Source organism: Aythya fuligula, chromosome 27 (genome assembly GCF_009819795.1).
Source record: "Aythya fuligula isolate bAytFul2 chromosome 27, bAytFul2.pri, whole genome shotgun sequence".
In the NCBI taxonomy this organism is placed as follows: domain Eukaryota; kingdom Metazoa; phylum Chordata; class Aves; order Anseriformes; family Anatidae; genus Aythya; species Aythya fuligula.
The window spans coordinates 2820559-2846576 of record NC_045585.1 but is presented as its reverse complement, the minus strand read 5'-3'; the positions used below and the strand labels follow the sequence as shown (position 1 = coordinate 2846576).

Sequence of the window (26018 nt, the reverse complement as noted above, 5' to 3'; positions counted from 1 at the left end):
TCGGTGCTTGATCTGCTCTAGCAATGAGGTTTTGGGTTCAGACTTGGCAGGTATCCAGCTGGCTCTTCAATGCGGGCAGAATGACCTTGCCTTTAGCTACATAGGGTTTTGAAAGAAATAGCCATAGTGAAATCAAGGATGTATGGGGTACCCACCAGTAAAACTTCACCACTTCAGGGTAAAATTGGCAGGAGGTTCATGGAAATAATCTATTCACGTGAGTCAAACTATTTATGCTTTGCTTTTCCATACAGATTTTTACTTAAATAAGGCATTTTATGCGGTCCTTAAAACAGAATGAAAAGGAACAACGTAGTATCTCCAAGCACAACATCATACAGTGACTGGTTTTTCTTGAATTTCTGTTAAGGTTCACAGGTGCAAAAGATGAAGACAGTGTAGATGTTCGCTGATAAAAATAGCCTACATTCTTTAGCTAGTTTTATTGATCTAAAGATTCGGGGGGCAATTTTACTGCACTGGGAGAATCTGGCAAATAACCAGGCAGAGAGGTGGAGAGAGAAGAGAGGAGAAGAGAGGAGATGGATGCACGCGTTACAGAACCTAGTACAGAGTTTTGTTTTCGTGTCCCTGAGGTAAAAATCTTTAGCACCCAGGCTCCCATGCATTTCACCAGGGAATTTGAGTAGTTGGAAGGATTCGTATAGGGCTTATCTTTTTGGGCTTTTAGTTCATGAGTAGCATGCCAGCCACATCAAGCAATATAATGTCTGTGATTGTTGATGAACAACTAAGTATTTCTCTTCAAACATGACAAGAGCACAGGGAATTGTTGAGAAGTCTGACATTTGATGAAAACAGGAAGGGAATTTCTTTCCCTCTTCGGTTTTCCCAGAAGAATTCATGGTTTTTCATCCTTAACTATAGCTGCCTCAGATGTGCAGTGCTTTATAGTGAAGCCTGTGATGAACCTGCCACCTAATTATAAAGACAAACCTGTTCCTGAACAGATCTTAAAGTAATTTGTTTTCCCTTTTCTCTCAACATTTCCTCTATATTTTTCTTAACTAATCTAGTTATATTCAGAGTGCCTATATGTCCCATGTAAATTTGCTTCCCAGTCCAGTTTAAAGCTGGACATTTTGAGAGGAAATAAAAGAACATTGATGTAATGAAGGTAAGTCATTATTATTATACTCACTGTTTTTTATCTGCTTCTTCCTAGCTACTACAGAGCAAACGAGGTACAGCAGTTCACACACTCACGACCATTCAGGAAAGGAGAAAAAGATCCAGAGAATGAATTTGCTGTGAGTCTTCTGCTTTTAATGTCAGCTGCCTTGGTTGTCTGTTTGGTGCAAAAACTGTTCTATGCTTTTTTATTATTATTATTATTTTTTATTTTGCCAGTGGCATTTTGAACAGCACTGTCACAATTTTTCTTCCACCTGTGGCAGTGGAGTTTTGTTACTAAAATGTAGGAGGAGCAGAGGGCTACACTTCATCTTTGCATAAAGATTGCAATATCAAGTGATGTACTGAGGGGCTCCTTAGCTGAAGTTGTAATGCTCGAAGTCCTTGATGCAGGCATACGTAAATACTGTGCTGTCTAGCTGCAACATCCTAGAGAGTGTAATCTGCTGCCTGCTAGATTGTGGGTGATGTAGCCATCCTTAAGGAGGCTTAACATCTGACTATGAAGGATCAGCTCAACTTTAGGCCAAATTTTAAGATTTGCAATGGAGAGTGAGCTTTGGGTGTAGTGTAATAGCAAGTTTCCTTGCTGCCTGTGAGGCATACTGTTGCTCACATGCAGTGGTTGGACATACTGCATATAACTCTGGCTAAATACGCTATAATCACACTCCTGGAAGTGGTTTACATGAAGGACCACAGCCTTCTGCTGCTTATATTGATACCACTTAAGTTGCAGAAGTGGTATTTGTTGCCAAAAACACTGGGTTTCATCCCAGTTAATGAAAGCGAAAGTCTTTGTGCAAATCCTGCCAGCTAGTGCTGGAAACCTGGTTCCATATTCTAGTGCAGGAAAGAATTATATTGCAATACCAATATTTTACTTAGATCTTAGATTTTTTTTTTTCCTTCTCTAACTAGACTATGTGGATTGAAAGGACAACCTACACAACAGCATACTCATTTCCAGGCATCCTGAAGTGGTTTGAAGTCAAGCAGATTACAACGGTGAGTTTTGCATGTGAATTGCATTTCATCCTCTCTGATCTTTTGTCAAATAAAGAGTTTTGTAAAGTTTAGGACTAGCTATTCCACCATAGGACGCGGCACACCAATAAGTTCTGCTTCAGATAAAAGCAAATGTGTGTCTGCTTTGATGTGCTTGTCTTTTGTTGTTCTTCAGGCAGCTGTACCACAGGCAGCCAAGTTCTATGTTGGCTGCGTAAAGCTTGGGAAGGTGGCTACTTAACACCCTACTCAGTGGCTAATTGTTAAACTGTTGTTACCTTCAGGATTAAGTGTGATGTCATTCTTGTATTCCTCTCTGTGGCAAAATAATTAGCACAGGTGGTCCGAAATCCTCTGCTGTCAACCGTCAAGCTGCCATTCGTATATAGGGAGTTGCTTCATATTCAGTGGAGGAGAATGAAGGTTTCCTCTTTTCTCTTCTTTATCTCAGGAGGAGATCAGCCCCTTGGAGAACGCCATAGAAACGATGGAGCTAACCAACGAGAAAATCAGCAACATTGTCCAGCAGCACGTCTGGGATCGGAGTCTTCCAGTACATCCTCTCTCTATGCTCCTGAACGGGATCGTGGACCCAGCAGTCATGGGGGGATATACCAACTACGAAAAGGTGGGCTTCACATTTTGCTGTAGCTCAGTTTGACCTCCACAGTGTTGCAGATCTGGATTGAAACACGGGAGATGGAAGTTCAGTTCTCAGCTGTTAGTCAGGTGTATTGCAGTATATGGCTTTCATTCAGAGCTTAAAGAAGAAGAGAAAAGAAAGTGAGATATTTCCAGTGGGTTGAATGGTGGAAAAATTCCACATTCTTAGTGTTTAAGTGTTAAGTTTTAGTGCTGTGCCCAACTGGAGTTAAAGAGTGATCCATGCACCTCTTTTGGGCCTCATTTACAGTGGTGATAATAGCATGGCCCTACCTCATGGGGGCATTGTGAGGTGCTTAGTTAGCCCAGTGAACAGTGCAAGTATCAGAAATAGAAGCAAAATAGCTAACATTTCTCCGTTGCTTTAAAATAGAATGGTAAGGCAAATGAAGATTTTTCTTTCCAGCAAATACTCTATCTTTGCAATGTTGCAGAAAAGAGTATGTATTTCGGGGGAGGGGGGGAAAAAAAGAATGTTTCAGTGTTTCCTATCCAGGTTTATTCAGTTGACACGGTGTGTGTTCTTTCTTTGTGGTGTTTAACTTAGGCTGTTTATTCCCAGTATCTTAATTATTGTTTCCCCGGCACAAAATATATTGCTGATTTCCATAAACTGAATGGATGGTGTTAAAACATCTTTAATTCTTCTCAGATGTGTTGCAGTCACATGAAGTGAAGTGAAAAAGTTAAATAGGAGAGGGTCTGATATATCTGGGGTATAACTCTTCTGATTCCAGAGGAGCTGCATACTTCGCCAGGGGTGAATTTGGCCCCAAATCCTCCCGTTTCATGAATTAAGGTTGACATAAAGTTTAGAATTACGAAAGTGGGAAAGCAGTTAAAACTAGGAAACACAATGTATCTGCAACCACATCTGGAAATACTCATTTCTGGTTCATATTTTCCTATTTCAACTAAAGATCAGTACAGAACATTTGGCTTTTGTGGGCGGCTAAAATCTTGAGTTTTTTAATTGTTTCATTGTAGCCAAAAGCCAAAGTCTGCATTTTTAACATGGGCTTTCTTCTTGCAATAATTAAACACTTTAAAGAAAAATCCATTGGGACATACTGGGCAGTCCTTTCACAGGCTAACCTCCTCTTGACATCAGCCTTTTTCAGAATCATACCACTAGGCCTATAAACACTTGTACGTACCGTCCAGTTAATGGAATGCAGGGCTAGAATATATGCAGAGGCTGAAATAGATCAGAGACCACGTTTTAAAACAAAATGAAAAATTATTAGAGATTTTATCTAGGAAAAAAAAAATTAAATTCTTCTGACTGGGAATTGTGATACATTTCAATGCAATGTTCTGCAGAACATAATGTGAATTGGCACAACTTTAAGACTTCAGTCCAGGAAGGCTGTGTTTGTTCAACTCTTAAACCAGTACCAGATTCTGTTGATTTAAAGGTAAACACATACGAAGTGTAGACTAAAGGCGCTTTGTTGAACCAAGCTACGAGTCGTAATCTTGACACAGGTCTTATTTCTATTGAATCTTCACATTAAGCCCCATGTAAAAATGCCGTACGTAAGAACTTAATGGTAGATCTCAAGGAGACTGCAGGCAAGAGAAGGTCTGTTCACCTTCCAGAGGCTGAGAGTATTTGCATGCCATTGCGTACTGCAGGTCATTGAATGCTAAAATGAGAGAAACCTCCTGAAGCAAGAGCTCCAAGACTGATTTTTCTGCTCATGTTTGGGTACCAAATAATATAGCCTTGATTATTCAAGTCAGTACTTTAAGAAGGGAGTTGGAATTGAGAAAACCCTTCTGATGAAGTAACTGTTTATTAATGTACCAGGTTTTCATTGAAAATATAGTTTTAAAAAATAGAAAAAAAGACATCTTTTTTTCTGGATGAATAATCAAAATTCTTTGTCCTTCGGCTTTGTGTCAGGGAGATATTAAAGACAGTTTTGCTATGAGAAGTAACGGCAGTCAATTGCTTTTAAAGTGCAGGGATTTTCACCTTAGATCTAGCTGTGAAAGCAGCATAGTGGCTATATAATCTTCTCTCTTCACTTTTAGGCCTTCTTCACAGAGAAGTATCTTCAAGAGCATCCTGAAGATCAAGATAAAATTGAGCTGCTTAAGCAATTGATTGCTCTACAGGTATCACACTGGGGAAGATGGGGATGTACTACGTGTGACTGCAGGTTTTTTTCCAGCATCATTATTTTGGAGGCATAAAATGCAGATTAATACTAGAAGAGCAATCTGAACATGTGTAGAATTTTATTTTGAGGAAAAATACCATATTCTAAATTTGTGGTTTAGAATGTTGCACATACAATACCATGTCCTGGTGTTGCTCTGAAATGTTATTGTGGAATATTTGCCAAAACAGCATATATTTTTTTCCTCTCAGGAGTTTAACAAAATATCTATGAACTTTTCATGAAAGCATCAGATCCAATGTTTTGTCAGTCTGACCATTAAAGTTGTCTATTTTGATCTGCATAGCAATGAAAACTGGCTGTGTTTTCGTAAAAGAGCAAATTTCACATTTGCGGATTGCATCCCTGCAGACCAGTTTTTACATATTTCTATACAACAGAGCCTGATTAAAGCCACTTCACAACAACTTCAACAGCTCTGGAGGCTAAGTTGTGATATTTAACATTTAACATCCCATATTTTTCAAAGCAGAATGTGGAATATGAGTATGGAAGCAGGAACCATAGGTATAGATGTGGATCATATTTATTTGTAATACGCACACACAGCTCAAATAGACAGTCAAGTTACTACAGTGCCATAAGTTATGAGTCAGTAGCTGAGTATGTTATGATTACTTTTTTTCCTCTGCAAACTTAAAACACACTGATGCCAGTCCTTAGATTGTATCTGAGATGTATAACATGCAGAGAAAATTCCTCCCTAGAGCAGATGATCTGGTTTGTCTTCATAACTTTATTTTGTTCCTCCTTTCAGATGCCATTGTTGGCAGAGGGGATCAGGATCCATGGCGAGAAGCTGACAGAACAGCTGAAGCCTCTACACGACAGACTGACAGCCTGTTTCAAAGAGCTGAAGAAGAAGGTGGAGAAGCAGTATGGTGTGATAACTTTGGTAAGCTTATCTTGTTGTCTGGTGTTTGGCCTTGAAGTAACACAAATCTCCTCTTCCAGCTTGTGAATGAGTTCGTGTTAAGTGATTTGTGACAAGTGTGTTTGTTTGCAGCCTCCCTCCCTCACCGAAAGGAAACCGAGCAGGTCAGGCTCTGTCGTGTTGCCCTATATCATGTCTTCCACGCTGAGACGCCTTTCTGTCACATCCGTGGCATCTTCTGTGGTCTCCACATCCTCCACATCATCTGACAGCACTTCCTCCAGGCCAGGTTCAGACGGGTTAGTAATCAGCCTTTGCACATGACTTACAAGAGTTGGGGATATGCCTTTGCTAGAATGGGTTTATGTTATTTTCCAAAAAAAAAAAAAGAGACTTTTCTAATCTAATTAGTTACTCTTAAAGATTCATTTTATGAACAATTATAATACCTACACCTTTATGGCTTTAAGTGGTGATTAATATTACTCCAATTTTACAGAGTGAATCAGAGTTTGAAGCACAGGTAGGGATAGTTTTGGGAACTGAATCTATGACTGTCTGTCTCATGAGTCCCAGTTCTATATATGACACTGAAGAGGAGTAGGGGCACGGCGTATTTCAGATATACACTATTTCTGTTTCCCAGGAATCATAGAAAACAGAATTGTAAGATACTACAGTGTAACTTAGTTTGATGTGGTCTGCAGAGGTGTTACAGTCACGTGGTACTCATTTCACCTGTTTGCAGCTGCATGTGTGTCATTAAAAGGAGCTGCAATACATGGAACCACTTCCTTATGTTACTTCTCTTTACATCTGCTTTGCATCTGTGGTAAGCAGAGGAATCAAGGTGATGTGCTCAGAGGCACACAGCAGACTCAGTGGCAGGGTTTGGCATAAAATGCAGATTTATTCAGGCTTCCTCTGCAAGTAGTTCACGCTTCACCTTGTATAAAAGATGTAATACTCAAAATTGGTGAAGTAACTTAGGAGCACAAATCTCATTGAAAGTTCGCTGGTCCTAATTCAGTTTTCATGGTAACTTCTGCAAAGTAAGAGATCACAGCTTTATGACAGCACATGAAATGTCTGACGGACTAAGATTTTGTGGTTTTTCTCTCTTCTGGTGTGGGTTGCAGATCTATTCTGGAGCCTCTCTTGGAGAGAAGAATATCAACAGCCTCGAGAGCTGAGGATCTGCCCATCAAAGAAGATGGCGATAACAGGATTTGCAAACTCAAGCGGAAGGAGTGGAGTATTAGCAAGTCTCAGGTTATTGTGGAGAAGGAGCCAGAAATGGAACTGACTTTAAAAATGGTAACACACACACACATACATGCAATAATAAAATCCCAGCAGGAGATTTTAGTGTTTCCGTTGCTTTCAGCCATGCTTGTCATTGGGAACTTCATTAAATTGTGGGAGGGAGGGGTTCAAATACCAAAAGCCTTGGTCATCTGAGTAATTCGTGCTTTTTTATTTGGAAAACTTGTGTCACAGATCAAACTGCAGCTTGACTTAAAGTACAGACTGGAAGCATGAGGCACTGATGTTTCATCTAGGTGCTCAGTGCCCTCATTTCTTCTAGGAGTGGATGACTCTGTGATGCACTTAGCACTGTGTAGAATTGTTCTGTTTATGTTGGAGCAAGTAGATATTGCTAGCCCACACAAAAATCCAGCTGGCAAGCCAGATGTTCAGCTGCTATCAGTCAGCATCACTGCACAAATCAAATATGCTGCAAGGTGAAGATCAGTTTGATAGATTGGGGAGTTGAAAAAAAATGGTCTGGTAGTTAGGTCACCAGCTTGGGACTTTGAAAAACTCATTTTCCAAATCTGTACTCTGCTCCAGACTGCCTGCATACGGGCAGGAGTGTTTATTCCTTGAGCATTATTTGCAAAAGAGGAAAAAAAGAGAATATATACCCCCACGGGAGTGTTGTAAAAAGGAATATATTGGAGACTGTTGGGCATTCTAGTTAACAATGCAATTCAGAATAGTTGCCTAATACAAATAGAAAAGCTTGAGCCCAAAAGTAGAGTTGTGTGAGCTTGCAGTGTTGGGGATATTGAGATTTATGCTGTGTTATGCTGTCAGAGAATATGTGATAATTAGGTACCTTAGTATTTAAGCTGGTGGCTCAGTGGTACTAATTTGACCTAACACGTTGTGTAAATAATGAAAAAAGATCAGCTCTTTTGTTTTCCTTTCCCTCCCCAGATCTTGGTTGAATCTGGCAGGAATAGGTTATGTTGATATAGATTCAGGAATTCTCATCAAATCTGAGTGATGCTGCCAGCATTTGGAGTCCGCAGAATATTTCTATAAAAGGGGAGCTGTGGCTCTAGAATCCTGACATTTGGTACTGACAGCCTTTCCACCCAGGAGGAAAATCTGGGGTTGTAAATATTAGTGATTCAGGAGGCCTGGCCCTCTGCCTTTGGAAATGCATTGAATTTGAATTCAGTTGAATTAAATGGATTTAACCCACAAACTGTGATGTCAGCTGCTGATCACTTCATTAAGGAAAGCTAGAGGGAAAAGAGCTGGGAGAAGGCCCGCTTTTATCGACCAGTTCCCTGTGACAGCACGGCACATCTGTCCAAGGCTTTGCTTTGCAGAGAGTCGAGAGATGCAAAACAGAACCCCCACCCTCCCTTCTCCCCCCAGATCTCTGAGGGCACGTTGCTTGTGTGATCAGCTTACTGAAGTATACGAGCAGTTTAGGGTTATACTTCTGCTTAAGAACATTGCAAAGTACACAGAAAGCTGTTTTTTTATAGCTGCTCTGTTCCGTAACTGCACAGTGCAGCACGAGAATGAAGCAGAGTGATTTTATGCAGCTCTTGAATAAGCTGCTTGGGAGCTAGAAAGCCAGAGGGAACCAAAGGCTCGCTGTACGTCCAGCAGCTTTGGGCTTTATTTGGTTTATATTCACTGCACACCACTGTGTGGTCCCTTCTGTGCAGGGAGAAATACTAAATTGCTCAGTGGTGGAGAATTGATCTCTAAAAGAGCTTGGTGAGTTTAATTACATCTGTAAGCATGACAGCCTTCTCTGTAAAGCACATTAAAGGGACCTTAATATGCCCTGGGCTCTTGGGTCCATATTTAGAAGGACTAAATTCCACCTTTGCTTGGCTGGAACGTCCTTTTGGCTGCCTTTGTATCTTCAGGCACGTGGTGCTAGTGGGAAACCCCAGGCACTGGGATTGAGGTGGAATTTTGATGTCTGAGTGAAGCTTTTGATGACTCTTGTACTGCTGACATCTTTAATAGCACTGGCAGGAGGAAGGTTTGCTGGAGGAAGGCACGCTGAATACTGCAGTCCCCAAATCAGATGGTTACCACCAGGCTGAATGTGATGTTTGATTAACCACCCAAGGACCTCCTGGTGATGACAAAGCCTTTCAGTTTACCCCCATGGTGTCTCAGGAAATAAATGAGAGCCATTTGACAGATGATTGCCTGAGGCTATGGGATTGGGATTTTCAGAGCTCCTCAAAGATGTTGGGTGCTAGCTGTTCTTTAAAGGGGCTTTAAGTTTCCAAGCCCATGTATGCTGGTGAGCCTTCAAAGTAGGGAAGCCAAATGGTTTGAATGCAGAATACACAGGTTACAAGTGACACTGGAAGTAACTGGAGCAACATCTCCAGAGTCCCAGATGTAAGGGGTGTGTTCACTGAGCCTGAAATGGACTTGTCTCACGGCCCTAAGGAGCTGGATGACACTGGCAGTTCTGACTTGCACCTAAAAGTTGGTATTCTGTCTCTTTGGAAAGGCTTTTTTCTCAAGTTTGTTCACAGAACTGCTAGTCAAATGCAGCAATTTCTCAGCCTCACCCCTTTCCCTGACCTCTTCCCTTCTTAGTTAAACTGTTTTTTAATGACCTCAGTCTATTATTGTTACTGCCTCGTTAGTGAGGTCCCAGGGACAACTAAAGGTGTCACAGGAGCACAGTGTGTGCCTTTTGCCATAGCTTAGTCAGCACTGTGGTTTCACCCTTACGTTTCACCTGAATGCACCTTCCTCTCTTAACAAGCTCTAAAGAGCCATGCATGATGCCTTTGTGACAAATCTGATTATGGGATATGCGTGCAACAACTTTGCTGACTTCTAAAGGTTTTGTTTACTCTTTGTTTTAACCAGAGCTTGTCTGGAAAAGCACAAAGGCCAAAGAGTCTTCAGTTAGGAGACAACAAACTGACTTTGCTTCAGAGTTCTTCACTCCAGCAGTCGTCGCCTCTCAGCCCACCACCCATCACTCCCAAAACGCCAAGAACCCACAGTAAGTTCTGTAATGGCAGCAACTGAGTAGTAGGAGTTAGGATAAATCTGCTGAGGTAACCTCACTGGGGAGGCAGGGGGAAGGGTGCTGCTCTGAAGTACACAGAAAGTGACTCTGGGCTATTAATGTTTGTAGGAATTTTTGTCTGATAACAACATTTGGCAGTGTTATCAAAGGCACTGTGATTATACACGTGACTTAGATATCACTTGATAAGTCAAATGAATTTCAGCGAACGTGATCTGTGTTTTTCAATTTCTTTTTTTGTTTTCTCCTGTATTGACTTGTGGAGAGGAATATTAAATCTCAAGGTGAACACAATGTGCAGCTAGTGTAGGTGCTTGGTTGTGTTTTTTATTTGTTTGCTTTAGCACATACTAGGCATACCTCTAGTGAATTCACTAGTGGAAGCTGCATCAGGCCTGCATGGTAGTTAGGTTTGGTTTCTGAAGAGGCCTCTAGCTAAATTTTCTGGGCAAGTCTTGCCCAGAAAATAATAATTTTGTTAATAATTTTAGAAGGAGCTACTGCTCTGCAGTTTGGAAATTCAGCTACTAAGTGTTACACCTGAAGGAGGAGGAATTTATCTTGAAGAATTAGTGAAATGAGTAATTTGCAGTTACCTCCCATGCATATCCAGTGGTGTCTGTAATTAATTCTGAAACAATATGTGACCAAGGTAAAAATGCACCTGTATTCTCACCATTGATGGCTTCCTTTCTAGTAGGTGCTGTTATGTTTCTCAGCCTTACTGAATGTGAAGCCTCACTCTTTTACTTAGCAAGCAGTTTTAATTATCATTAGTAGCAGGACAGCTTCCCAGGAATTATTCTGAAGTTTGGGTACTTATCTACACCATCAAATAGAGTTAAAATCAAAATGAATTCTCAGGTTGAGGCCCTGGCTGAAAGGAAATCCCAGTGAACATTGCAGATGTGATAATGGATTCAATTCTCTATTCTCTCAGGCATGCATTTTTCACATAAGCTTAGACTCATTTGTTGAAGGTAGAACTCTTCTGGGCATCTTGAGCTTAAGGGAGATAAAACTGTGACTCTGGTTTGACATAGCTGTTCAGGTTTAGCTACTAAAACAGATCTAAAGTGCAAGATAATAAATGATTCTCCCTTAAAGTCATACATGGTCAATTCCTTTTCTCACTCCTTTTCCACCTGCTTTAATGTCTTTTCTTACTGGTTTTGCTTCTAGGTTTTCCCTCATTGCAAGCTGATGGTTTGTCAACTGCTAGCTTGCAGAGTACCCCACCTCCACCTCCGCCTAAAAACAAACCCTACGAGAATAGCAACCCGAGGAATTCTGTGGAGGTAAGGAAATGAGAGTTGACATTTTTCTGGAAGCCAGCATTCGAGCAGGACACCACTGGAATTTTCCGAGCTGCTTCTAGGGTGGTGCTGCTTGAAACTTGTCTAATCATTTTACTGGTTCCCTCCCTGAAACCACAAAAGAATAAGAAGATTCTTGTTTTGAGAGAGGGCTATCAAGTACAGTCCCTGTTTCAAGTGGAGGTTGTGTTGTCTTTGGTTAGGCAAACTGGGGGGGCAGCACAGGGAACTATATCGAAAACAAACATGCACAGTGATTGAAAAGGTTCAATGACATGGTCAACATGTAAAATAGTACAGTAACCTGATCCCAAAAAAGAAATTCACACGTTTTCAGAAATGTTTGTCTCTTTTTGAATCCTTAGCTCAGAAGAAACTAATTTTTCAAAGTATCATTACTCACTTAAAAGTTAGCCTGTATTACATCACTATCTTGGCTGTAGTCTTTTTTTCTTAATTTCATGAAGTTGATTGCCTTCTAGGAACATCATATTGACACTTCTTATACTGTATCGCTAATGCTGCTCTTCCCCTACAGTATCTCAAATGATTTGTGGATACTTACTTAACATGCAAATACCATGGTGGTTATGTCAGAATCATCTGCCCCTAAAATGTAGGTGATTCTAATGTGACACTGTTGTTGCTTACCATTGTACAGTGTCAGAAAGCATCCTTCTGGAACTGTGATGAGAATGTCTTCACCAGTACAATTTACAGAGGGGATTTATGGAGTACCCTAGTAAAAGAGCTGGAATTTAATGAAAAATACTGAATGATCACACTTCACAGAAGATGTTAACTCTGACAGCACAGAAAGACAACAGAGCAGTTGATTATTTACTTCAGTAAGAGCGAAATGACAATGGCATGAAGTCCTGAAACATGGGACAAATGGGAAGTTTTCTACTCAGGCCTTCACTTGGTCTGAATTAACTGTTCTTCTGAGCAGGGGCAGTATGGCTGATGTAGGTGGTGTGGGTGGAAGAAATATGCCAGCCTTAGAGATGCTGTGGGAGTCGCTGGTTCAAGAGGATTAATAAAAAAGCCTCCTTCCCTTGGGTCTTGTAAGAAAACTAATTACTAACATGCTCTGGCTTGTAACATTGACCCTGGCTTATAGCCAAATGGAACGGATTCAAAGGCCCATAAAGAGAGGTTGTAAAAGTACTTTCTGAAGGGTTTTGCTACTTTTGTTGTCGTTGTAAAGTTGAGTCTGTCCTCCTTTAGTTAAAATAGTCAGGAAATCTTGGCAGTTTCAGCTAAGCATGAGGTAAGCCACATAAGCTTCTTGTTCACCTGGCCTTTCACTTTTCATTAGTTTATAGGATGCCCCTTAAAACAAGCAAAGGGACAACTTGAAAGGACCTACCAGTGCAGTTTTCTGCAAGAACAACAAACACTGTACAAGCCCATGAGTTGGGCGGGAAGGCTGTGACTTGTTTTAGCAGAATTTCTGCTTTGCTGCCACTTTTATGGAATCAGTTGCACCATTCTGATTTGGAAACATTTTATGTGGTGCAACTCACTGAGCCAGCAAGATAAAAATAGTTGAATTTTGAAACCATGAGAGAAGTGGGTTTCTTTCCATTTTACTGGTGAATCTGGGACTGGGCAAGTGACTCCCTGGCTCAGTAAGGCTGCAGGTCAGAAGCAACTGAAGCATATCTGCAACTAAAGATGATTCTACCAACTGAAAAATACGTGTTTCTGTTAAATCCTGTGTCCTTGTTTGCCCCTCTCATTGATTGCATGGAGCACTGAGAGGAAGAATTTAAAGATTTTTTCCTGAAAGAAGAATTAAGAAGTGTAGGAACTTTTGGATTTCTTCTGTTTGATAAGCAAAATGTTTTTGTTTTATCTTCTCAGGCTGCTCCACCACTACCCAACAGACGTGAAGCCAAACCTCCCCCTCCTCCTCCAAAAACCAGAAAATCCAGCGTTGCCTCTTCAGAGCAAGGATTGCAGTGAGGATTGTAACTTGCTTGGCTCACAGCAAGTGCCTAGAGTGAAATGGCTGCTTTCTTTTCACCGACATGCTGGGCCTTTCTGACCCTAAAGACCTAGTGATCTCACTTGCCATTCCAGTCACGTCCCTTGGAGTTCTCCCTGGGAAATACCAAAAGGAACTTAGTTGTAACTATTCCTAACCTCTGGTTTACCTTTCCAATCATGAGACACTAATCACATGTGGGAAGAAGTCAGCCTACTGGAACTCCTGTTTGTCTTAGTCTTGTCTGTCCTGAACTCGGTCACTGATGCAATTTCAGCAGCTCATTCCTAGTGTAAATCTGTCACTGTAGTGATTTGCACCAGTGCTTGAACCAAGGTAAGCCACACCAGTATGAGATGTGTTCTACAGTATTTTCACATGGGTTCGGTGCAGCTTTGTGGCTGTACTAGTGCACAGATCTCTCCTTTTGCCCCTGTAGCATTGCCAAGCCCTGCTTTGCATGAAGCGAGGCGATCACAGCCATGCCTAAGCTGTGAAATGTCTACTCCTGAGATGTCAGGTGCTGGCATACGATATGTGGTCTCCTAAGATTCTTGATTGCAGGCAGAGACCTGAGCATTGTTAGCAGAAAAAGAAACCTCTTTTCTGCTAGTCATCATAGGTACTTAAGATGAAGTGCAGACATTCTGCCTTACGCCACCTCTGCTCAAGTAGTGGCAGTCACTCACTCCCAGTGGAGAGTTTAGGTTCACCAGTACTTTGTCACAGTTTTGCTGTTGATTCTGGTTTTGACACTACAGAGCAGTCAATATTCCTTCCTTTGTTGTGTTACTACTTTGTTTTGTGTCTGGGACTTGGTACAATATCTCATCTTTGTGTGCTTTTTTAATAGGGTGTAAAAAGTTATTTTTCTCCTGTGAATGTCTTAGAGTGGATAGAAGTTTCATCAAACCAGTACTGTATTGAGAGCAGCAACCTGGAGAGGATGGAGTGGGTAAAACTGGTCACATGCACCTCAGAAACAAAGTTTGGTAGTTAATGTAGCCTTTACTTTGGCTGGCCAATTCCACGTAAATAATTCTCATCTCCCCCCTGGTTTGTGGCAGTACTTGCACTTTGTTTTGTAGCCTCCCTTGATCTAAGTTGCTAAAAGCCACTTGGGTTTTAAGGAGCCGTTCAGATCTGGGAGGCATGTGGAAGATTTGACACTTACCCACCAAGTTTCCTTTTGCTTGGATTATTCCAGCTCTGCAGCTTTTCTTTCCTTGGAGGATGGGATAATAATATTATTTAAAAGTATTTTGTTAATCTGTTTAGTTTTTTTCTTTTAGTTATTTATTCCCAGCTGTCTCCGAATGTTAGCATCAGTCTTTCTGTTTTATTTATTCTAGAGAAAAAAATGACGTGATCTTGGGTTTTAATGTTTTTAAATTCATGCAATCCATGCAGAAAAAGGCTGTTGCACAGTTAGAATACCCTATCCTCACAGTTACGTAGTGACCAAACATAGAACACAAATACCATTGTTATTTATGAACCAGATGGGCCTTAGACTCATTCATCATTCCTCTGTGCCTGAGCTGCCACCAGAAGATTGCTGTTTAAAAAAAAATTAAAAAAAAAAAAAAAAAAAAAACAATAAGACAAAAATACTCCATAGTATTAGTGTTGGCAGTTGCATTTTGCACCTTGTAGGGCTGCTGGTCTCTGAGCTCGGGCAGCATTAGATCGGCAGCTCCCCTGGGGTGGGGAACTTGCTTGGCTGCACCAGGCTTACAGGGAGTTTGTACAACACTTAGGCCAGAAGAAAATTCAGTTTGAAATTGTCTTGGAAAATGTATTTCTACTCTCTTCTACTATTAAATAATCTAGATCACTCCAGAAATAGTCACAGCACCTCTTTTTTGCTTTGTGGAAGTGGACTTTCCTAAACTCCGCGTTCCAGAAGCAATGCACTGTGGAGAACTTCCCTGTTTACTTCTCAAGCTACATGTCCTAACTTTCATGTATTTCCCCCCAAAGTTGCTGCTGCCAGCTGGTGCCACATTTACCGGCAGCTGCAAAGTCTGTCAGGTTTGTTATTTTCTTGGTTTGTAAGAATTGTTCTGTTCTATCACAGACGAGATATTTTGCCGTGCTGTTCTGCCTGTGTGACTGGCCTATTTATAAACGTAGCTTCCATAGTGGCTGTTATTTTCACTGATGTTTTCTAGGGAAGGGAAAAAATTGCTCATTGTTATTGTTCCCTTTCACTGTCAATCTCAGGAAACACAGGAGTTTGCCTGCAAAGTTTAGATCCAAACTGTTTCATTAGCTAGAAGTTTCTTAGAGTTCATCATTAAAGAGGGATCAGCCGAAATATGTGCATCCAAGTTTGTTTGAACTTAGATAAGATTTTGGATATTTGGTTGCCTCTTGTGGCCTATTCCTTTATCATCATGTTGATGAAGATTCTTTTGTGTGCTCTTTCTTCCAGGAAATGATTTTGCTCAGCTATTACTGTCATTTAGCTTCTGATTATCTGGCATAATTCGTGGAGAGGTGTTAAAAACCCTGCTGAGGATGTTGCTCACAACAGTAAATAGACACTTGTTTGGTTTGAGGTTTTTTTTGCAGGCACTACATCACTATTCTCACATGACTTCATGAGTTTCATCACATTAGTGAAAACTTATTTGGGAAAGGCTTTAATTAGACTTTAATCTTTTTCAGAGGAAAACAAAATCTTGCTCTTAGAAGTTCCTTTGGCTTCTGTGTTAACTCGAGTTAAAGAAACCTGCAGAAGTTGCATTTATTTTGCTGCCTATCAACTTATTTATTTATTTTTTCTGTCTGCTTTTATTTTGCTGGCCCTCTAAGCAGATTGCATTCATTAAAGGGTCATATCAGATTCACATCACAGAGCAGGATGGAGACATTTTGGAAGCAGCACTGCAGTCACAATCATGCTCACTATAGCTCGCATGCGATTGTCTTCTGGGTTGTCACCTTCTCTTGGGAAATCTTTGAAACCTTTCTGGACAACTTGAATGTGTTTCAAAGCCTCTCTGGTGCATTGTAGGACTTGTCCAAGAACATAATGTGGAGCTGACATAGACACTGCTTGACTTGAAAACCACAGGGCTTTCTTGTCTTTGGCTTTTTTTGTCCACTTCTTCCTCTTCATGTAGCTACTGTCTTCCTTCTGTTGCTGTTGCACACATAAACTAAAGGATCCTCTGGAACTCCGTGTGAAGAACTTTTTTGTCTTCAGTGAGAACTTTGTTTAAGGCAGAGCAGCAGGATGTGGTGGGAGTTGCAGAAACCTGAAGCTCTCCATTAGCTCCTTGTCCAGTCTACATCCATGTATACATTAACACCACCTATTGTTAATTCAGTGCCTTGCCCCATCCTGCATCTGCCTGTTGCCTCATTCCTCAGTGCTTTTCCTTTTCAGAGGAGGTTTGCTTTTAACTCCTTTGGTTAGTCAGCAGAAACAAGAGACTACAGGAATCTCATCTAATGAGTTGTCTGTCATGGAAAAACACAATAGACAGAAGGTTTGGGTATTTCAGTTCCGAGTGACTTCTGAGTCTTGTTTCCCTGCCTTTCTGATCTGCTTTACTGACTTGCAGGTGCACCTTTTGCATTCACCAGGTGTTTTCCCGGAGGATGGAACTGGTCTGTGCAGGAAGACCTTGCTGGGGGAAGCGTGACCTTGGGCAGTTTTTCACCTGATGTGTAATGACCCTTTACATGATGCTTTTTAGCTTTGAGGAGTCAGTTCTGACTGTGCTTCTTGCAGCCTGAGTCCATTGCTAGTCATCTCCCTGTCTTTTTTCTTCCCTTCGTTTCCTATTCCTGTGAGTACAGACAGGAATGAATGGAGTACTTGGTGTGTAAATGGTTAATTATCCTCTCCCTTCCTTTTCCCCTTGGATCATGCATCTGGCAGTCATTGGGAACACGGTCCTGTCTCACACGTGCTGGTCCTAGGTGCTGGTAGCCGAACTAACCCTAAATGCCCAAGTCAGCTGCCTCACTTGGCAGGTTCCTTGACGTTTTTTTGTTCTGCTGTCTGCACAGTTGAGGCCTTTCTTCTTGCTGCCTCTGTTGCCTGGCCGGTTGGAGATGGTTGTAGCTGAGACATCACCCTTACTGCACGGAAAGGAACAGCTGATGCCTAAAGACAACAGGGCAAGGAGATCTCCATTCCCACAATGTTTGGGGCATTTTCATTGGCAGATTTTCTGTGCCAAGGGTTTAAAGTTGAACAATTCTTTTTTTCTTTGTTAGCATTAATTTTGTTCTAAGAGCCCGTTTGAAGTGCTGTAAACTCTTCCCTCTTCTTCTTGCCTTTGGGCAACCTAACTCACAGGTAGGAGTTCAGTTTTCTTAAGCATTACTGACTGTGAGGTTTGAAGAGTTGCATTCTTAGCTGATACAAGTCAGCATCGTTTCCTTAGAGGTACCAGATGAAATTTCTGTACTGTGCCTAAGTGACTTAGGGCTTCACGCCAGTTTTGGAAAAAAGTATCATCTTCAAGTGTCAGATTTTTAAAGCAATTGGGCTTTTAAGTGTGTGAAAAACCATGGGGCCTGGTTGATTTTAATTAAGCAGAATTTAGTGCCCACACTCTTGTGAGAAACCCCACTAGACCTCTGATTTTTAATTTTTTTTAACTTAAGTTATGAGATCTAATCTTCAGAGACAATTTAAGGTCTCACTGCTTCATTTTCATCTTTCCATGTTTCTTAGATGATCTTGTCAATGTCATCCAATGTCTTTTAACCTGTAGTACTGAAAATGGGAGTAGGGGAACAATCCATAATGGTGGCTTCTCTGCATGCCAGAAATGAAAGCAAGCAGCAGCATTTCTACCAAGTTCTTAGTTCTGAATAAAACAAATCTCAAAGTGAAATATCCAGTCTGCAGAGAAGACAAAATCTTAATCCCATTTCATAGCCATGCTGTTCAAAGCTAGTGTTAAATTTCAAGTCTTAGAGGATTTTTTTTTTCTCTTTGGAGAAATATGCTCAACACTTGTTTTCTGGAGCTTTTAATTAAAATTTGTCATGCTGTGATAAATTCCTTTAAAAATGTTACAGGCTCTAATCCATATCAGGGGAAGAGAGAAACAGACAGCTTTCCATTTCAGTGGATTAGTGGATTAGGAAAGGACACCGATTCCAGTGAGGGCAGCTCTGTGATCTGCAGTGGCAGAAATACTGTGATGTGTATGTAGCAGTTGTTGGGAACCTTCACACTGTGCAGCCCGGCGTACGTTCCATGATGAACAGTGAGTTAGGCTTGTAGGAATAATGGCTCAGATTTTCTCTCCTTATTTATTTTTATAATTGTAAATGGAAATAATAAGTTTAAGATGTCTGTAGCTTAACTGTAATCTTTTTTTTTTTTTTTTTTTTAATGTAAAAACATTCCTGACCATTACTGCTACCCCTTTTTCAATTCCTTAATTAAAAATCTATCTTATATTTACTGTTGCAGACTGTTATCTAGTGGACCAAGGTGAGCTTTTCCAAGACTATATCAGAAAGAAAAAATACACAAATAAATATGATTCATTTATTGTGTAGTAGGAGGTGGGCTTTTCAAAAGCACATGAGGTTCACTTAATTCTGCTCCTATTAACATTCTTCCTAATCTTTTGAGTATATCACAATGTTTATTTTACTGATTATGATGTAAAAAGATCCCAGTTGGAGCAGAGCTAAGTTCCTGGTGCGTGCTCTGCCCCCAGTAGATAAATAAAACCAGGTCATGTTAATGTCTGTGCCTGCCCAGCACAGTCCCCGAGGGGGTACAGTGTGAAAATCAGGTGTGGAAAGCACCTTCAGGGCACTGTGTGTGTGTACACAAAGGAGTCACGGCTGTTGGGAAATGGAGGAGCTTAACAAAAGTGAACAACGTCTGTTTGTGCAGCCTTGGTCTGAGCTGGTTTAAGGCTGTCACTGAACTCACGGGACATGCCTGACTGCACACGTTGGACCTGCATTTCGGAAGAAGAGTGCAGTTTTTGTGTGTGTGCACAGAGGTGCAAGTCCTCAGCAGCTCTGAAATTCAGCCCCAGCGTGCCTGGTGTTCACTGATGTAGTCGATCACTGTTGGTATTACGAGGGTTTAATGACATGATAAACTGCGGGACGTGTTTGTCTGGACTTCAGGAGAATGTGGATGTTGTGTAATGTGTTTTTGTGAGTGCTTTGAGATGCTGGGTGTGATGGTTCAGTTACAAAACCCACCTCTACAGACTGCAAATACTTTTTTTTAATCCTCTGCAGTTGAATCAGCAAAATATACAGCTTTTAAACTGGCTCTGGAGAAAGAGTAGGAGCCAAGCTTTGGAAATGGAATCTGCATCTCTTTGGGTAAATGGCGCGTGATTCACCAAGTCTGTAAAGCAAGGTGTATAAATTCTTGTGTTTTTTTTTTTTTTAAATGTATTAACTATTGTAAAGTTTGTAAATACCTTTTTAATATAAATGTAGTTTTTATGAGTGAACCAGTAAAAAAAGAAAAAAAAAAAAAGCGTATAAAAGTCTTTCATGTGTGGCCTACTGATGTGTGAGAGTAATTGCCTTCCAACAGTAAATTTATTCTTAATTTTTAATGTTGTATTGCTGTTGTATCCAGAGACGGGGGAGATCAGACAGTGCCCTTGTCCAGGCATTGCCCATGCGTGTGAAACAAAAGCTGTCGTGTCCGAGTTTCCATTGCAGAAAAAGCCAACCCTATGGTGCTGATTCCCCACCACCGGACTAGAATGTGTTCTCTTTTAAGCAGGTAATCTATACAACAGCATCTTTCACTTAAATACAACTTCACAGAATTTATTCACATAATGAAATCTAATCCATTTTAGGAGGAACTGGTTTTAACGTTGCTTTGAAATTTTATTCTGGGTCCGTTGTTCCTTTGGCTTTGTGGGTTTAAATCTTCTTTCGTCTGGCTTCTCCTTCAATCAGACTTGCCTGTAAGCACACACATACACCAGTTTTAAAGAAAAGAAAGAACTTTGATGATGGAATGTTAAAGCCTAGTCAGATGCTAACATATTCATAGTGTGGTTTGCATTGGAAGGAGGATTAGAATGACATAAATCTGACCCGACATGATCTCTCCACCACCTGCCCGGGGATCTGATCAGACAGTATAATGTAACTGACACTCATAATAGCCCTTTTCATCCCAAAGTCCATGACCAGCTTTACATCTGTTAATGGGCCCACCACTGCAGCAGTTCTTGGAGTGCAACCCAACAGCTGTTGAACACTACATTTTGACAGCGGTGTAGGAAAAGCAGCATGAACTTACACAAAGCATCAGTATGTCAAATGTCCGTGAGCTTAAGCAGTTGGCCAAGACACAAGAAAGCAAAAGTGTTCTGGGGTGGGATTGTTGCCCTGTTACCTTTCTCTCTATACCTTAGTACTGTTAGAATGGCATGTGCTGTGTCACACCCTGCTGGATCTGTTCTCCTACTTCAGTATTTATTTATGTCGTTACCTCTGAGTTGAAAGCCTGAAGTTGTTTTGGATCGACATGCTGAATGTGTTATTGTTTTCCCTTCTGTATCTTAGCTAGGTGTATCTTTGTTTGCGCTCAGTTCCAGCTGCTCCAGGAAATGATGAAGGTAACTTGAAAAGTTTTTTCCACGGGGTGGGCCATTTCCTGACACCTCCCCTCGCATTGCGTAATATTCCTGTATCAACTCCAGGAATGTGTCACATTGGAAAACCTGCATCTGGAAAAGTTTTAATTTGTTTTCAAAGTCATTAAGCAGCGAGAAGTAAGGCCGCATAATTCAGGCTATGTTACAGGGATAAGTATGCAAAGTAACCACTAGATGCAGAGGCTTAAAAGTTTTTTGCACATATTGTGTAAGATTACCAGCAGTTTCCAAGCAAACCTCAGAATTTGACTGCAGTGGAAGGCCAAGTTTCCCTCAGTGAGCAAAAAGCATCAAAGAACTCATTTCATGTATCCTGATAATTTTTCTGCTATCAGTCCGTGCCTAATATAGTCTTTTGTAGGCCAAAAAAAAAAATGTATAAACATACTAAGTTAGTGTTGGCTCTTCGTACTGAAAGTAGTGCTATTGGAAGCCAGAATCACAGGCATAGATCCCATTTTATGTTCTGTACAAATAGGATTGATGATGACCTAAAAGAAACCCTGGAATTTAGGAGATTTCTGCGTGAGAAGCAAACAGAAGTTGGACTGACCTGTCTGCATTGCTCTTACTGAGTTTCTGAACGATTCAGACCAGCTTCCTCAGTGAAAGGCAAGAGTATGCAGTTGAAATTTTTGGTCTTTGATTCAAAAATGAAGTAGAGATTGAGCATTTCCACTCCTAGGACAACTCAGAGACGTTCCCCAGAAAGTGGTGGCCATCTGGCCTGACCAAGGTGTTGCTGTATGATTTGAAGAGCATGGTTTTTGCTTGAGAGTGTTCTTTCTGTGGCAGTTAGTGTGAAGTCTCTGCTGTCACTGCATTAGAGCATCTCATGGAAAATACATTTCCCAGTCTGGGGACCTTGGGAGCAGCAGCTTCCATATGGCTCCATCCTTCAGTTGCAAAGTGCACCCCTGAAGTTAAGCATCTGTGAATGCTGCGTGGATTTGTATTAAGGGAGATAGAATGTATTTGACTTTGGTTTTTGTTTTTGCTTTAATTTAGTGAGTAATGACACTGCTACAATGGGAACAGCAAGAATCATGTAGTTCCGGGACTGTAGACTGAAGGTACTTGAGAACGATGCAGATAATAAGGGTTCAGCCAGTATCACCATATGCAAACTAAGCTGACATTCCTCTTCTTTCATCACTCCTACCCCACCCCTGCCCTGTGTTTTCCCAGCCTGGACTAGTCCCCTGTATTCCACAGTGATAAAAGAAAAAACATGTTACTTACCATGGCTTCCTTCAGATCACTAAACCGGGGGTGCTGATATGAGCCAGGGCATTCCGTCTTCTGCACTTCCCCTATTTTTTCCATGTCATTTGCAATCTGAATTGGGAACGGACACAGCCTTCATGAAGAGATATCTCTGCTAAGGTAACCATGCCCTAGTTGCAGATAAAGATGAAACTGTTCCACTGCACAATTTAAATTCTCCCCTTCCCTAGGTGCTCGCTTGTGCTATAGCAAACTTTAAATCAGAATGTTACAACTGTGGTTAAAAGAGCCTACACATGAAATATTAGAAAGCATGGGAAAAGCATCGGTGGACAGAACTTTTCACATCTGCTTTGTGGTTTGAATCCTTCATTTAAGTGCTTGCCATCTAATCCCACAACAGCTGCCTGTTGCCACGTTCTCACTGAAGTGGATGAAAGTTGTCATAAAGCAGCTGATCGGAATATTGGCTGAAGCTAGGGACGGGATGAGATCAAGTTTAACCTGGAAGTCAAATTTCAATCTCTGCTTCAGAGAAGACTACCCAAGCTTTGTGTATGCAATAGATGGTACTGTTCTTTATGTAATGCAGTCGAATGTCTTACCCTTATGCCACATCACGGTCAGCTCTCCAATTACTACTTTAAGAAGTCTTATGAATGTGTGTTTCTATAATAGATACACATGGAGAGAGAGACAGTAATGCCTGAGTCTCCTCTGATCCCATCCCATGGCATTTTTTGCTTGCATCTGGTACAGGTGAGGGATCCAAGCAAAAACGAGTTGCTTTACAATCCTGAACCTACCTCTTGAAACGATTCTCCCAGATTGTCCGCATTCCTTTTTCCTCCTGGTTGCAGGCCATAAGACCAGTGCTGAGCCAAGCAGATTTCCACAGACACAGTAAACAGGAGGATACCAACAAAGGCCTTCCTGGACTTCTGCATTCTGTGAGAGAAAAAAACATCTTTTTGATCATAATGTCATTTAAAGCTCAATTTTTATCTTACAGAGTCATGGAAATGTTACATTTTGGGAGTGAATCTTCGGTTCTGATCCTCTGCACCCCAGTGGCACTGTGCCTACACACGAGTCACAGCTGGATTTGGAGTCCCTCAAAGTGTGGCTTAGCTCATTAGAAAGAGATCTGACATCTGAGGAATTTGGATGGAGATCTAAATTAGGATTTTTGAGTGCCCTCTCAGAATTTTAGGAATGCCTGGATCTCCAAGGTTCACTGAAACTCCCTGTTGATATTTGACAGATGTATTCAGTTCAGCCAATTTCTGTTCTAGCAGTCTTTAAAAATTGTTCTTTGCGGTATCTTCTAATGCAAATTTCTTCCAATACAAGCATCTCTAAGGACTGAATAACTGAAATAGGACGTGGTGTGTTGTTCAAGCACATTACCTGCTTGCTGAGAGAGGTTGCAGAATCACTCCACCTCTTCCCCGTTGGAAAATGTCCTGCGAGTTTGTTTGTTGCCTTGCTTTTATATAAAACCACCCCAACACCAAACCTTTCACAGCAGGTGACTTCATCTAATTCCATCGTGGGGACTGCAATTTTGTTCTTAATGTTTCTGTCATGTAAAGAAATAAAGCACATAATTGGGACGCCCCGGTGTAGCTATTAAATTCAGCTGTTTTCACTAAGAGCCGCGATGGTAACAGCCTTTCTTTTAAGAGGCTGTAAATCTGACATTCAGATCTAGCTGGCTGTGATTGCCCCATGGAAAACAGTCGTTCCTTTCAGTAGCTCCTAAATATATGTACTTCTTTTAAGTAAAATCTCTTTGAATTTGATGTGTGTGCCTTACAGGAGTTGAAATGGATGAGGAATTCAGTTTAGTCTCTATATATCAGACCTGAAGGAAACGAACCTGTGGTGCATAAACAGGAGCCTAAGATTGCACAAGCGCACAGAGCATTTTGCATGCTCCTTTGAAAGTCCCCCTCCTTAATGTTTGAATTAAAATACCTTCATATTCTTTGCTCTATAAAGTGCAAAGCAGTACTACACTGATCAAATAGACACATTTATTCGATTGGAAATATGGGGAAGGGACCCTCTCTGTTGCAAGATGGAATCTTCCTTGAATAGGACTCCCCAGGCACTTTATTTTATATGTATACATATATATTATATAATATATATAATATATATATTTATACATGTATATATATAATATAAATGTACACACGTGTGTGTGACTGTATACATTGCAATACTTTGGCATTTTTGGCTCTTGAAACTTTATGCACTGCAGTTTTATAAAGTTGGTAGCCATTTGCATTCAGCACTTAAATTCAGTAATTTTAACTGCAGAAATCTTTTTTTATTTATTTTTTAATCCACCTGGCTGCTATTCGGACTTGCTGTGCACCGTTTTGTGTGCAATTGAGTGTATCACGTTTCGCAATCTTCAAACATCCTCTCTTCCTGCCCCCACAACCTCTTTGAGATTAATGGATTAAATGTAATTTAGTAAGTAAATAATGTGAGGAGGGTTTAGTGACTTCAGCAAAGAGTAATTCTTCCTGCTCTAATGCACACACGCAGCACGAGTAGCCAGCATTTAGCTTCAGCTGATGAGCTGATCAAGCTGTGAAAATTGTTTCTATGGGGGAAAGGTTACCTTAGTGTGGGCACAGCACTTGAAAAGGGAGATTTTCCTTTAACTGTTTTAAGAGTATTCCCTTTTCTGATCAGCCTAGCAACAATTAAGGTTATTTCAAATTAAACGTAAGATTTTGCACATCCTGAAGGATGGCATTTAAAGAGGGGAGCCCAGTAACTGCTTAGCACCTCTTATTAACCTATCAATTAAAGCTAAATCTAACAAGAGTCTGCTTTTAATATTTTTCAGCAGCTGTATTTCACAGGAGGTTTCCTATAGCTGCAGAGCTGCCCTCCCGAAGCACATCGGAAGGAGCACCAGGAGTTGCACTGGCAAGTGAGCTGTTCTCATGTCTTCTGCTCAACTCCAGACCACAGCCACACGTTATATAAAGGAGGTGGGAGGTTAGGAAAAAGAGTTCAGCTGGTTTTGTTTGCCCACAAATAGTTTTACAGCCCTGCGTAATGGAAACCAACAAACAAAACTGATTCTGGCAGAGGCAGAGCCTGAATGGGGACTGCTCCAAGGGCTGGGAGTGCTTCGCTCTGGCTTTGTTAGGCGGGTGCCAGCTTCATGCTGGCAAAAGGAATCAAAGTGTGGAGCTGGGGCTAGCGTGTGACCTCTCTTTAGTTTTTGGACGCTGGAAAATAGGGTTGACACAGCCTTCAGAAGAGCTCCCAGACCTTCACATGCATGAGTTTTCTGGTTTGTGAAGGGAAGTGTGAAAGTCTGTCACTGCAGTTAAGTACCTATGTGGAAGGCTAGGACTTGCCTGGACAATCTGGGTTTTCTGGGTTTGTGAATTCTCGTTCCAAGAATCAAGACTTCTTCTATCAGAAGTGCTGGAAACGTGTTTCTGAACCTATTTAGATACTAACAGGCCTAAGACACAAGTTTTGGCATTTGTAACCCAAAGAAGTGTGCTGTAGCTGAGAAACTGCATTTAGAATGGCACTTTTCCAAATTTTGCTCTCAGGGTGATTTGCAACACCCATACAGATGCCTTGTATTTGTGTTGTCA

The 26018-nt window shown here is 41.0% G+C and overlaps 2 protein-coding genes across 2 annotated transcripts in view; one reads left to right on the top strand and one right to left on the bottom strand.

Annotated features, from left to right (window-relative positions):
• Positions 1–14767, top strand: part of DOCK5 (dedicator of cytokinesis 5) — a 79642-nt gene extending 64875 nt beyond the window's left edge. The window contains exons 42-52 of the mRNA XM_032204232.1: positions 898–979; positions 1187–1271; positions 2077–2163; positions 2615–2791; positions 4867–4950; positions 5773–5910; positions 6022–6188; positions 7029–7206; positions 10042–10180; positions 11390–11505; positions 13393–14767. Coding sequence (XP_032060123.1) covers positions 898–979; positions 1187–1271; positions 2077–2163; positions 2615–2791; positions 4867–4950; positions 5773–5910; positions 6022–6188; positions 7029–7206; positions 10042–10180; positions 11390–11505; positions 13393–13494 — 1355 coding nt within the window. The 3' untranslated portion in view covers positions 13495–14767. The remainder of the gene's footprint in view (positions 1–897; positions 980–1186; positions 1272–2076; positions 2164–2614; positions 2792–4866; positions 4951–5772; positions 5911–6021; positions 6189–7028; positions 7207–10041; positions 10181–11389; positions 11506–13392) is intronic.
• A 5619-nt stretch (positions 14768–20386) lies between these two features.
• Positions 20387–23878, bottom strand: GNRH1 (gonadotropin releasing hormone 1). The gene is made up of 4 exons (XM_032204167.1): positions 23788–23878; positions 23184–23325; positions 22393–22488; positions 20387–20449 (listed from the first exon to the last, which is right to left on the bottom strand). The coding sequence occupies exons 2-4, from the start codon at positions 23322–23324 to the stop codon at positions 20408–20410; spliced, it is 279 nt and encodes a 92-aa protein (XP_032060058.1). The 5' UTR covers position 23325; positions 23788–23878; the 3' UTR covers positions 20387–20407.
• Positions 23879–26018: the final 2140 nt, after the last annotated feature.